The sequence below is a fragment of the Ranitomeya variabilis genome, chromosome 4, assembly GCF_051348905.1.
Source record: "Ranitomeya variabilis isolate aRanVar5 chromosome 4, aRanVar5.hap1, whole genome shotgun sequence".
Lineage (NCBI taxonomy): Eukaryota > Metazoa > Chordata > Amphibia > Anura > Dendrobatidae > Ranitomeya > Ranitomeya variabilis.
Window position 1 is genome coordinate 548,490,276 of NC_135235.1, and position 19,593 is coordinate 548,509,868.

The following is a 19,593-nucleotide window of genomic DNA, read 5'->3' on the forward strand; positions in this document are numbered from 1 at the left end:
CTGCTCGGTCATCATCTCAATGCAGAAGGGGGAGTTTCTCGCATCTATAGACATCCGGGATTCTTATCTCCATATCCCGATTTTTCTACCTCACCAAAGATTCCTACGTTTTGCCATTCACGACGAACACTTCCAGTTCACAGCGTTGCCCTTCGGCCTCGCCACCGCCCCCAGGGTGTTCACCAAGGCCATGGCGGCAGTCATGTCCATTCTTCATTCTCGGGGCATGGTTGTGCTACCATGCCTAGACAACCTATTAATCAAAGGCCCATCATTTCAGGCCTCCGCAGACTGCGTAAGCATCATGGTGGATACTCTTTGTCGCCTGGGTTGGATCATCAATTTAAACAAATCGTCGCCAGTACCAGCTCAGCAGATGCTCTTCTTAGGCATGATCCTAGACATTTCCCAGGGGTTGGTGCTCCTTCCTGCAGGAAAAGTCGTGGCATTATAACAAGGAGCCCGGAGGCTCTCCCGATCTGTCTCTCACTCCATTCGGTTCGGGATGACAGTGCTAGGCAAGATGGCCACGGCAATGGAGGAGGTTCCATTCGCCCAGCTACACCTCCCCTGCCACATGCACTTCTGACAGCCTTGGACAGGAACCCGTTCTCTCTGGACCGTAGGGTCCATCTGTATCATCGGGTCAGACAGACCCTCAGATGGTGGACCTTGAGATCTTGTTTGGATCAGGGAAAAATCCTTTCTTCCAGTACATTGGCTGGTGGTGACCACCGACGCAAGTCTCCTAGGTTGGGGAACGGTCTTCCGTCATCACACGCCCAGGAACGCTGGTCCGCTCTGGAATCGCGTCTCTTGATCAATCTCTTGGAAATGCGAGTAATCAGGATGGCTCTTCGGCGGTTTCATCATCTTCTGGCAGGTCGCCCCATCTGGATTCAATCGGACAACGCCACGGCTGTGGCGTACATCAACCGTTATTGCGATGTTCGAAGTAACATTCTCCGATGGGCCGAGAGGAATCGCTTGGTCATCTCAGCAGTCCACATCCCGGGAGTAGAAAATTGGGCAGCAGATTTTCTCATCCGTTAGGGTCTCGCCTCGGGAGAATTGTCTTTTCATCTGGAAGTTTTTCAGCAGATTTGCTATCGCTGGGGGATGCCGGATGTCAATCTGATAGCCTCAAGGCTAAAAGCACAGGTTCCACAGTTAATAGCCCGCTCTCGCGATTCAGTAGCCATCGGGGTGGACGCACTGGTGGCATCAGTTTCGCCTTCCTTATGTGTTTCCCTTGCTCCCATTACTTCTGAGGGTCATCCGGAAGATCAGAGCGGAGGGGATCCCAGTGATTCTGGTCACGCCAGATTGGCCCCGGCGAGTGTGGTTCGCGGAACTGGTACAACATGTCGCCAACGTTCCTTGGATGTTGCCAGATCGTCCCGACCTGCTTTCTCGGCCCAATTTACCACCAGAACTCAGGGGCTCTGTCTTTAACAGCTTGGTTATTGAATCCTGGGTTCTAGCCCAAGCCGGTTTTTCCCAACAGGTGATTTCCACCATGATTAGCGCTCGGAAGCCCACGTCAATGCACATTTATCATCGCGTTTGAAAGACTTTTTTCCCATGGTGCAAGGACCGTGGACGTTAACACCCCCCTTCACCCCACCCCCCCCTAGTGTTTTCAATCCCTTCCATTTGGGAATTTCTCTAGACTGGTCTCGAGTTAGGTCTAGTGCTTCGTTCTTTGAAATGCCAGATTTCTGCCTTATCCATCCTATTCCAACGCAGGATAGCGACCAGATTGCAGGTGAAGACCTTAATTCAGGGGGTGGCCCACATGGTACCTCCCTATAAAATGCCTTTGGAATCATGGGATTTTAATTTGGTCCTAGGTGTTCTTCAGGAGGCTCCTTTTGAACGGCTGCAGGATGTATCTCTAACCTTGCTTTCTTGGAAGGTAGCTTTTCTGGTGGCGGTAACGTCGATTAGACGGGTCTCGGAGTTAGCGGCTCTATCCTGCTGAACTCCGTTCCTCATTTTCCACCAAAACAAGGTAGTCTTGAGGCATCTTCCGTCCTTCCTACCTAAGGTCGTCTCTTCCTTCCACCTAAACGAGGACATTGTCTTGCCTTCGTTTTTGTCTAGCACCTGTCCATCGTACTGAGAGGGCTCTTCACACACTCGATGTGGTGAGAGCTCTTAGAAGGTACGCCTCACAGATGGCTCCTTTCCGCAAGTCACATGCCCTTTTTGTGCTTCCAGAGGGGCTCAGGAAAGGTCTACCTGCTTCTCTGGCTACAATAGCCAGGTGGATGCGCTCGGCAATTCAAGAGTCTTACCGTGTCAGAGGCAAGCCTGTCCCAGCGGAGATCAAGGCACACTCCACTCGGTCAGTGGGTGCTTCTTGGGCCATTCAGCATCAGGCGATGGCACAGCAAGTTTGCAAAGCTGCGACTTGGTCCAGCCTTCATACCTTTGTGAAGCACTACAATATTCGTGCTCAGGCTTCTGCAGATGCGGCCCTTGGCAGAAAGATTCTGCAATCGGCGGTAACACATCTGTAGACTACGGTACATGGGGTTTTCAGCTGGGCGCCGTTTCCCACCCAGGGACTGCTTAAGGACATCTCATGGTCCTGTGTCCCCCAATGAGGCGAAGGAGAAACAGGGATTTTTGTGTACTCACCGTAAAATCCTTTACTCTGAACCACTCATTGGGAGACACAGCACCCACCCTGTTAGCCTGATGGCTTCTGTGTGTTATTTGGTTTGACATATTGTATTCTGTTTGATAGTTATAAGCTCCTACTGCCTTGGCACTGAACTGGTTCGATTACAGCCAGCATGAGGGTGTATACTGCAGAGGAGGAGCTAATTTTGTTCAAGGTTTCTTAGTTTCCTCCTAATCGCAGGCAGCAAAACACTCATGGTCCTGTGTCCCCCAATGAGTGGCTTGGAGAAAAGGATTTTACGGTGAGTGCACAAAAATCCCTGTTTTTGACGTTTCTAACTGTATGCCATTCTCATGCTGAAAAACAAAGTGATATCACAAATGCGGAAAATCCAGTAGTCGCAAAATCTGGTTGAATACCTTACCTCTACACACTTATAGTGTAGCTATCAAATTCTATACAAGTTTACAGCGTAAGCGATCTGTCACCATGGTGCCCTAGCCAAATAGGTTAACTTTCTGGAGAACTTTTCATAATGTTGATACTTCACAATTACCAAATGTCACGTTCCGATGTGAAATTTTCTGTTTTGGTACAAAATTATTCATTGACAATATTCTTTCTTTAGGGATTGCCAATAATAATCCTGTATAATTGGTTATTTGTGTATGCATATATTTCCTTTGTGAAAAATGTGCAAACCTTTTACAGAGTGAAGAGCCAATCGGCCTACATAAATATGGGCCATCCTTTGCTAACCACTCTACAAACTGTGAAGAGTCTTCCATTTTCTACACACCTTGGTCTGCTTATACTGATGATATAAAGCCAACAGCTTCAACACAGGTCAAGACCAAGTAAGTCAATGTCGTCCAACATGCACCTACTTAAGATGTCCTGTTTGTTATAATGACCAGGGCTGTGGAGTCGGTGTCCATTTTGGTCTGTCTAAAGTGGACTGACTTTGACTCCTAAAATATATAATAAATTGGGTACAGTAATTCAATGCAGGATGTGCTGTAAACTGCTTTATAAGAATTTGGGAAAGTTATGAAATGTCCTATAAATGTCTGTTCTATTTCTGATCTAAGTATCTTGGCTTTTAAGCTACTTTCACACTAGCGTCGGGCACTGCACGTCGCAATGCGTCGTTGTGGAGAAAAAACGCATCCTGCAAAGTTGCCCGCAGGATGCGTTTTTTTCCATAGACTTTTATTAGCGACGCATTGCGACACAGTGCTACACGTCGCAACCGTCGTGCGACGGTTGCGTCGTGTTTTGGCAGACCGCCGCCACAAAAAAAGTTACATGTAACGTTTTTTTGCGCGTCGAGACGGTCATTTTCGACCGCGCATGCGTGGCCGAAACTCCGCCCCCTCCTCCCCGGACCTTGCAATGGGGCAGCGGAAGCGTCGTAAGACTGCTTCCGCTGCCCACGTCGGGCATTTTTTTCACAGTATGCGTCGATACGTTGGGCCGACGCAGCGCGACGGCCCCGTACTGACGCTAGTGTGAAAGCAGCCTTAGTTGAGATGAATCTGTTCTGCACTTTATGTACCATATTTTTCGCTTTGTAAGACACACTTTTTTTGCCCCTAACTTGGGGGGGGAAATGGGGGTGCATCTTAGAAAGCGAACATGCCTTACCGAGATCGTGGGTGCAGGCCGCAGGCTGGAATGAGGGGGTGTCTCCAGGTGCCCAGAGGTGCTGTGTGGGTGTCCGGCGCTGCCCGGAGCTCTGCAGACATTTTGCGGCAGGCCAGAGCCCTGGCACTTCCACGGTTCCATGTGCTGTGGTCTCCGGGAATATGGCCAGGGGCGACACATGCGCAGATGGTGATCTCGGGATCAAGATCTCGAGAGATGAGATTTCAGTGCTATCCTAATGCATGGCACTGTTCATGGTGCTATATTCTTACTTTATGCATCTGTAAAAAATGTATGTGTAGTTCATCATCTGTAAAAATTATACATTCCAAAGCAGTCCTGGAAGGTGGGGGAAAAAAATAAAAAATTTTAAGGATACATAAAATAAGAATTCAGTTGGCCAAGCTAATGCTGCCTACAGAAGGCTCTGGCAAGTTCTGCATCTTGAGTTGCAAAAGTAATCGCCACTTAGAGTAATTTGGAATTCTGAAATGGGACGTTTTGAGTCTTGGTGTGGTAATGTCACGGGTGCCGTGCGTTTCTAAACCAATGTCACGGGTGTGTCAGATGCTACAGACAGTCACTCTGCATCTGACTGCAGAAGGTCTCCGCGTTTGGCATTGCAGACATCTTCGTCATCCTTCTGACTTTTGGACCCAGTGGCAACCTCCCTTGGGCTCTAATAGACACACCTGGGCCTGGGTGTTTATAGACACATTTTTCCTTTGTGAAGGCTTGGAGCTATAGCAGTCGACATACTTCCTCTCTTGTGCTGTTGGAGGACGTTTGATGTTACCTCTCTGAGTCTTTTCATGCTAACTTGCTTCCCCCTTGTTTTTCTCCCCTCTTCTCTTAAGTGTACAGTGGGGACTGGCCAGTGCTCACCCCTCCCCCTTTTCCCTATTCAGGGCCTAGCTCTAGAGATATACAGGGCTTAGGTTCCTGCTCGGCGATTGGAAACAATATAGGGACAATAGGGTAGGCAGGGTGCTATTAGATCTGCTTAGGGGTCTCCACTATCCCTAGCATTTGGGCTTCCTTCCCCTCATACCCTCGTGTTGCACTTAGTCTTCCCACACTGTGCGTAACAGATAAGGGTCCAGGATGGCTAAGCGGTTACAGCAGGAAATGGTTTCCTTCGATTGATGAACAAGGCGTCAAATAGTCTTAAGTAGTAACTGACTGGTACGGATAGATGGCTCTAACAACATAGAGTTGGGGCCAAGAACTACCTTTTCCTCATGGATGGTTCAAAAGGTTAAGAGGTAGGAAAGAAATGCCAATTCAGAGACCCTCTCAAAAGAGGTAACAGCAACAATGAATTCAACCTTCCAAGAATAGAAAAAGTTGAAAACTTCTTTCAGAAAATCAAAGGGGGCTGATTAAATGGTATTCATCACTAGATTAAGGCACTTTGGATGGCACCAGGAGTCTATATGAAAAATTTGAATTAGATATGGACTGCTGAGATTGATGGAATGTAGCATTGCACGTACACAGTGTTCCAAATTATTGTGCAATTTGGATTTAAAGGGCATAAACATGTATTTTTTGTTTTTCAATTAAACTCATGGATGGAAAAGTGTCAAGTAGTGGAATTCCTCCCACAAGGCATGAAAGCATTATATATTTCACAAAAACGTAAAGGGAACCTGTCAGCATGATTGTGCATAGTAATTTACAGACAGTGTCAGGTCTGCGCCGTTATGCTGATTAAAATGATACCTTGGTTGATGAAATCCGTCTTGTGGTTGTTGTTTATCCTTTAGTTCCAGTTTTGACTTAATGATATGCTTCGGGCGGCCTGTGGCGGGTCTTCATGTGGTGCTCTGATTAGCTAATCATAATGAAGACTGCTGACAGGTCACTGATCCCTCAGTGACCTGCCCCCTAGTTTACATAATTTATATATTTAGATTTTTGAGCCCCATCGGGGACAATGATGATAATGTGTGCAAACTGTAAAGCTGCGGAATATGTTAGCGCTATATAAAAATAAAGATTATTATAATATACAGTACATACTAAAAAAAAAAAACCTTCTGCAGGCAGGCACCAGCCATGACACCTGCACTGCAGCATAATTGCATGTGTAATGAGCATAGAATTATTATGGTTGGGGTTATGCTGATAATTAAAAAAAAAAAAAAAATCCATTTGAAAATGGCACTCGCCGCACCTGCACAGTGGAGGAGGAATTTTTTTCCTGTAGCAAGATGGTGTCGCTGGTACATGCGCAATAGCACCTCTATATACTCCGATAGCTTCGCATGCGCCGGCGGCGCCATCTTGCTAGAGAGGAGAAAATATTTTTTTCCAAGATGGCGCCGCGGAGCCTGCGCAGTATCAGCTACTGCCGATAGCTGCTACTGCGCATGCAGCGGTGCCATCTTGGAGGAGGACATTTTTTCTTGGAAGTGCTTTTTTTTTTTTTTTTTTTTGTTTAAAATATCAGGATAACCTCAACCATAATAATTACACGATAACCAAGAAACTGTAAGAGAAATCAGCTGAAATAGGGTCTTATCCAAGAAATACAGTTAGTTTAGCACTCAGATTAAGCTCACATGTTCAATCTGTTAAAGACTTATATAATGTAGAAAATCAGCTGTAGTGGATCCACGGGTCAGCAAGCGACCATCAGACATCAGACTGTAACAGGAGTAAGACCACATGTGGTTTTTCCTGAAGTAGTTATGTACTTCGAAACGCGTTGAAATATACCACCACCTTACTGTACCATACTGGGATATCGGCTGGTTTCACATTTGCGGTTGTGTCCGCTAAGTATCGTCCACAAACGCACGAAAAACCGCATGCAAATGCAGCATTTTTTATCCTCATCAACTTAGGCTGGTTTCACACTTGCGTTTTGATCTGCAGCGTTTTAGCGCTAAAAAACGCATGCTTTTTTTTTCTATAAACATTAAAAAACGCATGCGTTTTTTAGCGTGCGTTTTGACGCGTTTTCGGCAATGCATGCGTTTTTTGACGCGTGCGTTCATTTGCAGAAATGCAACCTGTAGTAATTTCTAGCGGCGTTTTTTTGCCGCAAAAAAATGCATGCGTTTATTCGCGGCAAAAAAATGCATTGCTGTCTATGTAAACGCATGCGTTTTTATAGAAAAACACAAGAAAAAACAAGAAAACCCTAACCCTAAACACAAGAAAAAACAAGAAAACCCTAACCCTAACCGTAACGCTAAACACAAGAAAAAACAAGAAAACCCTAACCCTAGGATTGCTAGGGATCCTAACCCTAACCCTAAGGTTAGGATCCCTAGGGATCCTAACCCTAACCCTAGGGATCCTAACCCTAACCCTTAGGGTTAGGGTTACGATCCTAACCCTTAGGGTTAGGGTTAGGATCCCTAGGGTTAGGGTTAGGATGCCTAGGGTTAGGGTTAGGATCCCTAGGGTTAGGGGTAGGGTTAGGATCCCTAGGGTTAGGGATAGGGGTAGGGTTAGGGTTAGGATCCCTAGGGTTACTAGGGATCCTAACCCTAGCTATTTCTGTTTTTAGTGGGTTTTCTAGTTGATTTTGATGATTGGCAGCTGTCACACACTTCTCAGCATGCGTTTAAAAACGCAAACGCAGGATAAAACGCATGTAAACGCGGCAAAACGCCGCGTTTTTTTTCCTGCATGCAAAAACGCATGTGTCTAAAAAACGCGGCGTTTTGCCGCGTTTACATGCGTTTTTTCACCACATGCGTTTTTTTAAAAAAAACGCTGCAGATCAAAACGCAAGTGTGAAACCAGCCTTATGCATGCGGTCAAAAAACACAATGTTTGCATGCGTTTGCGCTTTTTATGCGCATGAGTTGTAAAGGTGAAAAATGTACCAGGAGAAAAATCTAGATAAGCAGACACCACCAATGGGGCGTGTCTCATGGGAATTCTTTATATAGACACTTTGTACAGCTGAAATATTCAGATTTTGCTCCTGTATCCTGCTTCATGATGTATCTTCGCATGGAGAGGTTTTATTTCAACCTGGATTTGGATCTCAAGCTGTTTCTTGCCTTTGCGTTTGCTTGTGCGCAACAAAGAAACAGAAGGACAGAGAAGAACTCGGCGTTTTTGGAGACACCCCATTATCGAAGTCCGGGAGAGCCGTGGAGCCTACCACACCCTATACAGCAAGCTCCATGCCAACAGGATGTCTCAAGACACCTTCCGGGATTTGCTTGAGTGTGGCCAAGGAGCCATCAGGAGACAGGACACCCAGCTCCGTAGAGTGATTCCTGCTGAGGAACGTCTCCTGGTCACATTAAGGTACCCGTATACACTCGAGTATAAGCCGACCCGAGTATAAGCCGACCCCCCTAATTTTGCCACAAAAAACTGGGAAAACTTATTGACTCGAGTATAAGCCTAGGGTAGGAAATGCAGCAGCTACCGGTGAATTTCAAAAATAAAAATAGATGCTCCATACCGTTGATTATTGCCCCATAGATGCTCCATATAAAGCTGTGCCACATATAATGCTCCATACCGTTGATTATTGCCCCATAGATGCTCCATATAAAGCTGTGCGATATATAATGCTCTGCACCGTTCATTATGGCCCCATATAAAGCTGTGCAATATATAATGCTCTGCACCATTCATTATGGCCCCATAGATGCTCCATATAAAGCTGTGCCATATATAATGCTCTGCACCGTTCATTATGGCCCCATAGATGCTCCATATAAAGCTGTGCCATATATAATGCTCTGCACCATTCATTATGGCCCCATAGATGCTCCATAGAAAGCTGTGCCATATATAATGCTCTGCACCATTCATTATGGCCCCATAGATGCTCCATAGAAAGCTGTGCCATATATAAAGCTCTGCACCGTTGATTATTGCCCCATAGATACTCCATATAGAGCTGTGCAATATCTAATGCTGCTGCTGCTGCAATAAAAAAAAAATAAATCACATACTCACCTCTCTTCGCTCAGGATGCCGGCGCTTTCAATTGATGTAATCATTCTTATGTGATCATCCATTTTACTCCATGCATACTATTTACAATCCTTTGTGGTGATTGTTTTTACCTGCGGCAGGCAAACTGCTTTGTGCTCTATAGCGCCACTCATATCTATTTATCTGTTTCTTTGATTTACCACTATTTGAGTAGGCTGCTAGCAGCACCATCTCCTCTCCTCTTTTGGATACCATGAGTGATTTATGGACAGACAGGAAAGGCAGAATTAATAATATCCAAAGATTTTTCCATCGGTCATATCAACCAACAACCCCTAAATCAACTAAGGAGAATATCACTCCTATTAGAGAATCACTAAAAATTCTCGAACAACTATTACTTAAAGAAATGCGTGACTTGTGGGAAGTGGCCACGCTAGAGAGATACATTGCTTTCGACTGCATCCCAAAAGGTTTGGAGGTTCATAAAGCCCTCTCAGGAGACATTGGAGATCCTGAGACACTATTTCAATGGAATAACATGTTTAAAGCTTTTTCGAAACAAGCGGTGGAATTTATTATAGAAAAAAGGAAACAACAATTGGTAGCGAGTAAACAGAAAATTTCAAAACTATTTGACACTATTAGACCATATAAAGAACATCCTGAGATCATCAAACTATCCACCAGCATTCGAATGAGAATCAAAAATAAAGAACTAGAAATCATCAATAAGAAAAAGAAGAAATTTGGTAGAGATGCAGTACCAGAGTGTGCCTTTGGAGATAGTTCTCAGGTTGAATCTACTTTTGAAACTATTGATCAAGTTGAAATTAGTAATTTGGACTGCTCCGCTGTTTCTGAGATATTCTCCATATATCCAACTTCCCCCTCTCTGTCTCAACCAGACGTACAATTAAGCGACCTTAATGCTGAGGGAGATGTTAATCCATCTTCACCAGTGGCACTGCAAACACCATGTGCCAATACTCAGAACCGTTTCCAAGTCTTGAGTAATCATCCTGAGTCACCCATGGAGGGAACGAGTCAATCTAGAAGGGGTTATACCAAAAAAAACCAAAACAAGTCGGTGCCCCCCACAGGAAATCAAGGAGTTGAATCTAGGATGGGGGCAAAATGTACCAAAAGATTATCTGCCAAACCAACTAGACATCCTTTTTTTCATCTGGCCCCAAAAAAATCCGTAAAAGGGGGTGCAGAGGTGGGAAACTCACCAAAAAAACGAAAAGGTCAATAAATGATTCAAAAAATACTGATGAATCGATGATTTTTAACTTGAGTAAATATAAATTAAATAAGGACCAGTTATCCTTACTGTCCAAAGGCCTAAAATATGCCCCGGCAAGTAAGTTTAATAAATTTGAATCATACATTGGCATTAAACTCTTTATGAGGAAATTGGCTATTCGGAGACATTTTTTAAAAAATCCAATCAATAGGAATCAGGATGTTATATTTGATAAAGCTTATGTGCATACTAACCTTAGGAATAAGTCCCATTTCCATCCATGCAATGAGTATTCCGAACAGATGGAGACTTTTCAAACTAACGTTATAGAAGATTTACGTAAAATTAATGAAAAGCGATGTCATAAATTCAAATATAATCTGACACGTAGAGAAAGGAATGCTTTATTGGTCTTACAAAAGAAAAACAACCTTGTCATTCGTCCAGCAGACAAGGGAGGGGGGATTGTGATTCTAGATCACGATATTTACCATAAGGAATCAATACGTCTATTAAGTGACTCTCGGACGCATAAAAAATTAAAAAATGACCACACCAAAGAGTACATGAGAGAAATGAAACTACTGACCACTAGAGGTCTAGATATGGGATATATAAACCAACAGGAGTTTGAGTTTATCAATGATGGGCCTCCCAGGTTGGCGGTATTTTACCACCTACCTAAGATACACAAAAATAGAGATGACCCACCTGGGAGGCCCATAATATCAGGTATTCAATGTTTGACAGCGAATCTGTCCAAACTAGTGGATTGTCATCTCCAAAAAGTGGTACCACTTTTACCGGCATACTTAAAAGATAGCGCTCATATTTTAAAATGTTTGGAAACAATCAAATGGGAAGACCATTATATCCTTGGTACACTGGACATTGCTTCCCTTTATACAGTGATCGATCACAGCAAGGGCTGTGATGCTGCTAAATACTTTTTAAATAAATATTCAACTATTCCTGGCGAACAAATTAATTTTTTAGGTGAATGTATGCACTTTATTTTAACCCACAATTATTTTATGTACCAGGACAACTACTACTCCCAGCAGTGGGGTACTGCTATGGGGACCAGGTTCGCGCCCAGTTACGCTAACCTGTACGTTGGCAGGTGGGAGGAAACCGCCATATACCAGCAGGGGGGTGTGCTGCGCGCGGACCTGGTCCTCTGGCAACGTTTTATTGATGATGTGATTTTTATTTGGTCGGGGGGTCAGGAGGCCCTGAACCAGTTTTTAATTAATTTAAATAAAAATGAATTCTTTTTAAATTTTACAAATAACATCAGTGCACATCAGATCAATTTTTTAGATTTAACTATTTTCATTGAGGAAGGCACCATCCAAACTCGAACTTTTAATAAACCAACAGACACTAATAGTTTTATCCCCTTAAATAGTTGCCACCTCCCACAATGGCTCTTAAACATTCCTAAAAGCCAATTTATGCGACTTAACAGGAATTGTTCCAAGTCGCAGGACTTTGAGGTTGAAGCGGAGGCCCTTACTACTAAATTCTTGGAAAAAGGGTACAGTTTAGATATGTTGAAGGAATCTAGGGATGCAGCTCTTTTGAAACCACGCCATGAATTGATAAATCCTACTCCTAAATTAAAAAATAATGAGCTGGATTGTATCCCAATAATTACCCAGTATAATGCAAATTCAAACATACTGCGTAGAATAGTGAGAAAACACTGGGATCTATTGAAAAAAGATAAAATCTTGGGGGGCAGTATTACGGAGGTACCTCGCTTTATATATAGGAAAAGTCGTAATTTAGGTACATACATTGCTCCCACAGTACAAAATAGATCAGCATTTAATCAAACTACTCTCTCGCAGAGTGTTTTAAAAGGTTTTTTTCCTTGCAAAAAATGCAATATGTGTTAAAAAACTCAAACACATAAACAAACGAAGATTGGCAATACTGAATTGAGGATTGAAGAATTCATAACGTGTTCATCTACAGGGGTTATTTATACCATCACATGCCCCTGTAATAAAATATACGTTGGACGCACTAAGAGACCTTTGCAGGTTCGAATCAACGAACACATACGTAATATTAATAATAAATTCTTAGGCCATCCACTTTCGAAGCATTTTATTGAATTACATGAGGGAAAGGCAAAAAGTATGAAGATTGTGGGAATTGAAAAGATACACCCGCATTGGAGAGGAGGAAATTTTATTAAATCTATGTCAAGATCAGAAACTAAATGGATCTTCACCCTATATACCTTTATCCCTAAGGGTTTGAACTGTGGGATAGAACTTTTCGGATTCCAGTAAGTAATGGTACGGCTGGCGTGTATATAAGGACTGTTACTTGGAGGTATGGACCATACCTGAGGAAGGAGACAGGCGTCTCCGAAACGCGTTGTATTTTTGGTCCATATCGCCACCCGTACCTTACCCTCCGTCACGTGTGCGGTCACGTTGCGTACTACGGCTCACAGGTCCTGCGCAGGCGCCGATCGCACTAACCGCACCGAGGGGGTTTGTGGCTATTTCCGGAATTTTTGCCGTGTTGTCTACAAAGGACATAACGTCCTGTTATCTACCTGGCCAGTGAAGCGGCATTTTAGGACTCTTCCTAGCAGCGGATCTTCATTTAGGACCGTCAGCATCCCCCCCTATGGACTCGTGGTAAGGATGAGAATTGATTTTTTTCCTTCCCTTGACCGTGAATGCCGTCTGGTCTGTTTATTTGTAACATTGGACTTCGTAGTATGCCAATACAGTCTTTTGTGCATATTACCTTAAAGCTGTTGAAAGTGTAGGAGATTTTTTGCCGACAGGCAGCTATACCAGCGCAGGTTTTTGATGTAATAATTCTTATGTGATCATCCATTTTACTCCAGAAATTAGTACATACTAAAGATAGAAAAAAGGACAGACAGACATTCGCTTTTATACTTACATTAGCCAAAGTTGGGATTCTTCTGGAGAGGTTTCAGTCTGCTTCCAAGTGCCTGCTTCAAAGTCTATTTGCTTCCAGGGGTCTGTAGAGTAGTGTACTGTCAGTGCCTACACATTCTTTTTATTTATCTTTGTGTAGGGGGTGGCTAATCTGTGTCTAGACATGTTTACTCTGGAAAAACACATGATAGCGAATAGACTGTAATGCATTGTTTCGACGCATTCCTTCCGCAAGCGTCCGCATGCGTTTGGCGGCGGTAAATTTCCGCCACCAAAATTGCAGCATGTTGCATTAGTCGCGCCCAGCCGCACAAGCCGAAACGACGCATGCGTAGTCAAACCGGCCAAAAGCATTCAAACGCATGTACCTGCGTCCACAACATTAAAGATAGAAAAACACGACGCATGCGGATGTATGCTGCCGAACGCTGCGGACACAACTGCAAATGTGAAACCAGCCATAGTGTCGGCAGTGCGGAATATTGTTCACTAACTCCTGTTACAGTCTGATAATAATTACATGCACATTACACATGCGATTGTGCTGCAGCGCAGGTGCCACAACTGGCGCCTGCCTGCACAAGGTTTTTTTTTTTTTAAGTATGTGTATATATAATATTCAGGATGTAAAATAGGAGCAGGTCACTGAGGGATCAGTGACCTGTCAGAAGTCATACTTATGAATGCCTAATCAGAGCACCACTTGAAGACCCCTCCCACAGGCCTGCCCCAAAGCACAAGAATCTCATTAAGGCCGGCGTCACACTAGCGAGTTTTACGGACGTATGAGAGGTGCAGAAAATACGGATTGCATACGGTACAATGATTCTCTATGGCCCAGCTCCTATCTGCCATATTTTACTGATCCGTATTATACGGTCTTGTACGGCCTTAGAAAATCGCAGCATGCTGCGTTTGCCACCGTATTGCGCAAAAAAATCGCCAATGAAAGTCTATGGGGGCGAGAAAAATATGGATTACACACGGACCATGCGTGTGACTTGCGAGAAATACGCACCGGTGTTCTCTAGAAAAGCCGGCAATTCAGTGTGGTGTACAGTAAAATCACACTGACAGAATAGAATAGAATAGGTAGAATAAATGTCTACACGTAGAATGGATATATATATATATATATATATATATATATATATATATATATATATATATATATATATATATATATATAATGATATTTCATACAGCGCTAGATATCATAAAAGCCGGTAATTCAATTGCCTTCTTTTTCTTTCTCCTTCACAAACCCGACAGGATATGAGACATGGTAAACCATCTCATATCTCTTTTTTTTTTTGCATATTCCACACTACTAATGTTAGTAGTGTGTATGTGCAAAACTTGGGCGCTGTAGCTGCTAAAATAAAGGGTTTAATCGCGTAAAAAATTGGCGTGGGCTCCCGCGCAATTTTCTCCGCCAGAATGGTAAAGCCAGTGACTGAGGGCAGATATTAATAGCCTAGAGAGGGTCCATGGTTATTGGCCCCCCCTGGCTAAAAACATCTGCCCCCAGCCACCCCAGAAAAGGCACATCTGGAAGATGCGCCTATTCTGGCACTTGGCCACTCTCTTCCCACTCCCGTGTAGCGGTGGGATATGGGGTAATGAAGGGTTAATGTCACCTTGCTATTGTAAGGTGACATTAAGCCAGATTAATAATGGAGAGGCGTCAATTATGACACCTATCCATTATTAATCCAGTAGTACGAAATGGTTAATAAAACACACCCTGCCTACGGATGACATACGGATCACTATTTTGGGAACATTTCTGCGTATTACGGCCGTAAAAAACGGACTGTATTTTCATATGCTGAGTGTGACGCCGGCCTAACTCAAATCTAAAAATAAAGATTAAACAACAACCCCAAACGGATTTCATCAACCAAGGTATCATTTTAATCAGTATAATGTCGCTGACCTGACTGTGTCTGTGGGTTACTGTGCACAATCCTGCTGACAGTTTCCCTTTAAATGTGATCATCGTACTGTGAAGAGATTTTTGGCTGATACAAACCAAAGAAGGGTTTGTGCAGATAAAGGTATAATAAGGAAGGTTTCTGCCAGACAAATTTATCAGATTAACCCCTTTCTGACATCAGACTTAATAAGCCATCCATGTGACCTTGGCCTATTTGACCACGGTCATTACCACGGTTATTAGGTCTGCATGATCGCCCGCGTACACTGGTGGTGTGTGGGTGATCACTGCCAGGTGACAGCTGAATCTCACACCTGTCACCCTGCACTAAGTGCCATGAGCGGTCACTTTAATCCCTGAAATGCTACGATCAAACACGATCGCAGCATTCCGGGTGCTGGCAGAGGGCTGACAGCCCCTCTGCCTTTGGATCGGAGACCCCGCGGCGTGATTCTGGGTCCCAAACGTTGTCATGGTGACCGGATGTCGTCATGACTATATCCGGTTCACCAGATCTGGGAAACATGCTGATCATGCGCAGTGCATGATCAGCAAGTCTCTCTGTCAGTGCAGAGCTGACAGTTTCTACAGCATGGGGATGCTGCTGCATCTCCATGCTGTAGAAGCGATCAGCCTGACGAAAGATGATAGTCCCATAGTGGGACAAAGTAAAAAAGTTAAAAGAAAAGTAAAAAATAAAAAATAATGAAAATCAAGATACTGTATTTACAAATAAATATTTGAATTAAGAAAAAATATATAAACAATAAGTCTGCAACAACCCGACCTTTAAAACTATCCCACTACTTAACCTGTCCCACTAGTTAAGGTATGCAAAAATAATTTTTTCTATAAAAGTTTTTATTGTGTAAAAGTGCCAAAACTTAAGGAAACGATATAAATAAGGTATCGCTATAATTGTACTGACCCGTAGAATAAAGCTGCCATATAAATTTTACCACACACAAAACGGCATAACCTCTCCAAAAAAGAAATTCCTGAATTGCTGTTTTTTTATTCTGCCTCCCAAAAATCAGAATAAAAAGTGATCAAAAAAATGTAATGTGCCAAAGAATTGTACCAATAAAAATGTCAACTCGTCCCACAAAAAAACAAGCCATAATATGACCCTGTCAGCCAAAATATGGAAAAATAGCTCTCAAAATGTGAGGATGCAAAAAACTATGTTTTGCAATAAAAAGTGTCTTTTAGTGTGTGACAGCAGCCAAACGTAAAAACCCGAAATAAATCGGGTATCGCTGTAATCGCACCGACCTGGAGAATAAAGTCGCCTAATCACTTATACTGCACGAAGAACGGCGTAAAAAAAATAAATAAAACCAATTCTTCACCTACTGTTGATTTTTCTTCATTCTGCCTCCCAAAGATCGCAGTAAGGCTCGGCACACATATATCCTGCACTCTCCGTTGAGCCCTTACACTGGGGTTTCCGTGTAAATCTCTGAAATACGTGATTCAGACAGAACCTCTGGCGGAAGATTCTCTATAATGATGCAGATGGAGGTACTGTGGACGCCGTCTGACCTGTGATCCGGCGGTGTCCATCTTTTTAGGATTGCATAAAAGTTCTGTAGGCCACAGTTTTGTGCACTTCTGTAAAGAAGGACACCGCTGAAGAGAGGCCAGTTGGAGTCCAGAATAACTCTTCTGCCTCATTATAATCTACTATATAATTGTCTAAGGGTTCACTTCCGTCTTTCTGTCTGTCACGGAAATCCGGCACAGTCCGGCGGCAAAATGGCCGCTCCTTAATCCACGCAGTCAGTGCCCGCTCCATACTTCCCTCCAGTCAGCGCTCACACAGGGTTAATGGCAGCGCTAACAGACCGCGTTATGCCGCAGTGTAACGCACTCCGTTAACGCTACTATTAACCCTGTGTGACCAACTTTTTACTATTGATGCTGCCTATGCAGCATCAATAGTAAAAAGATCTAATGTTAAAATTAATTTAAAAAAAATAAAAAATCGTTATATACTCACCGTCCGTCGGCCCCTCGGGTCCAGAACAGGCCTTCCCCGCTCCTCGCGACGCTTCGGTGACCGCTCCATGCATTGCGATCTTGCGAGATAATGACGTCTCGCGAGACCGCTACGTCATCATCTCGCGAGACCGCAATGTACTCTTGAGACCGGAGCGTCAGTAACCGCTTCGCCTGGATCCGGGGGCCAACGGAAGGTGAGTATATAACTATTATTTATTTTAATTCTTTTTTTTAACAGGGATATGATGCCCACATTGCTATGTACTACGTGGGCTGTGCAATATACTACATGGGCTGTGCAATATAGTACGTGGCTGTGCAATATACTACGTGGGCTGGGTAATATACTACGTGGGCTGTGCAATATACTACGTGGCTGTGCAATATACTACGTGGCTGTGCTATTTACTACGTGGGCTGTTATATACTATGTGGCTGTGCTATTTACTACGTGGGCTGTTATATACTACGTAGCTGTGCTATATACTACGTGGCCGGCCGCGAACAATCAGCGACAGGCGCAGTCCGGCCGCAAATTGGCGCGGGATGTGAACCACGCTTCGCTAATTGGTCGCGGCCGGCCGAATCCTGTGTATTCAATGTATTATTCTAAAATCTTTGTAAATAAACTACATACATATTCTAGAATACCCGATGCGTTAGAATCGGGCTACCATCTAGTAATAATAATATTTATTTATATAGCACCAACATATTCTGCAGCGCTTTACAGTTTAACAGTTTCAAACATAACAGTCATAAGTAACAATGTTAACAATACAATAATTAATGCAAAATAAGATGACCCTGCTCTTGAGAGCTTACAATCTACAATGGGGGGGGAGATACAAAGTACAGGTGTGTATTTACAATGATGGTCCAGCCATCTTCAGGGGGTGGGGGATAGATGGAAGTAGTGAATGGGCTACACACACACAAACCTAAAATGACTTTGATTAGGGAACGTGATAGGCTGCTCTGAACAAACGTGTTTTGAGGGAGCGCCTACACTATGCAAATTGTGGATGGTCCTAATATCTTGGGGTAGAGTATTCCAGAGGATTGGCGCAGCACGGGAGAAGTCTTGGAGTCGGGAGTGGGAGGTATGGATTAGTTCAGAGGTGAGTCGAAAGTTATTTGCAGAGCGCAGTGGTCGGTTAGGCCGATAGACAGAAATAAGGGAGGAGATGTAAAGGGGTGCCGCACTGTGGAGAGCTTTGTGGGTGAGAACAAGTACTTTGAATTGGATTCTATAATGAATGGGCAGCCAGTGTAACGACTGGCGAAGAGCGGATAGGTCGAGAAGAATGAGCAGAGAGTGGTCACCATTACATTTTACTGTCAGAAGGTCATTGGTCATTTTGATGAGTGCAGTTTCTGTTGAATGTAGGCGGCGGAAACCGGACTGTGAAGGGTCTAGGAGTGAGAGGGTAAGGCGGGAGTAGACCAGGCGCTCTAAGAGTTTAGAGATGAAGGGGAGATTGGAGACTGGTCTGTAGTTATTTGTGCAGGATGGGTTGAGGGCGGGTTTCTTTAGTAATGGAGTAATGATAGTGTTTGAAGAAGGACGGGAAAATGCCTGAGGAGAGGGAGAGTGTTATGATCTGGTAACCTTGGAGCCGCATGAGAGATTTTCTCAGGAGTAGGTGGTACCTGTACTGACCGCAAACCCTAAACTAACACCGCAACTAGAAGTAGCCGTTGGATGTACCTAACACGTCCTAGACATCTCGACACAGCCGGAGGACTAAATACCCCTATAGATGGAATTGGGAATTCTATCTTGACTCAGAGCAGAACCCCAAAGGATAGGCAGCCCCCCACAAATATTGACTGTGAGTATAAGAGGAAAGACACACGCAGGCAGAAAAACAGGATTTAGCAAAAGAGGCACTTCTAGCTAAATAGAAAAGGATAGGACAGAATTCTAAGCGGTCAGTATTAAAATCCTAAAAATATCCACAGCAGATAATACAAATATTCCACATCTAACTAAAGACATAGAAAGTATATCTGCATCTCCTGAGAATCCAGCATGATTGAAAAATCCAAACAAAGTCTAAGCTGGACAAAAACACAATAAATTGCACTGAATTGCACAGCACACTGCATGTGTGCACAGAGACAAAAAAACAGACCCTTATCTTAGCTGAATTTGCAGCAGGGCATGAGGAGCCAGAGAGAGATGCAATCCCTCCAAGTACAATGGACAACTGGCACAGACTCATGGATCCTGCACACCTAAATACCTAATAGAGCTGCAATC

The 19,593-nt window shown here is 43.7% G+C and overlaps 1 protein-coding gene across 5 annotated transcripts in view; it reads left to right on the forward strand.

The window, feature by feature from the left end:
- The window catches only part of MEIOC (meiosis specific with coiled-coil domain), a 224,250-nt gene that overhangs the window by 37,859 nt on the left and 166,798 nt on the right, over window positions 1–19,593 (forward strand). For all 5 annotated transcript variants that reach the window (XM_077252612.1, XM_077252611.1, XM_077252615.1 and 2 more), the window contains one exon: window positions 3,344–3,489. In XM_077252612.1, coding sequence (XP_077108727.1) covers window positions 3,344–3,489 — 146 coding nt within the window. The remainder of the gene's footprint in view (window positions 1–3,343; window positions 3,490–19,593) is intronic.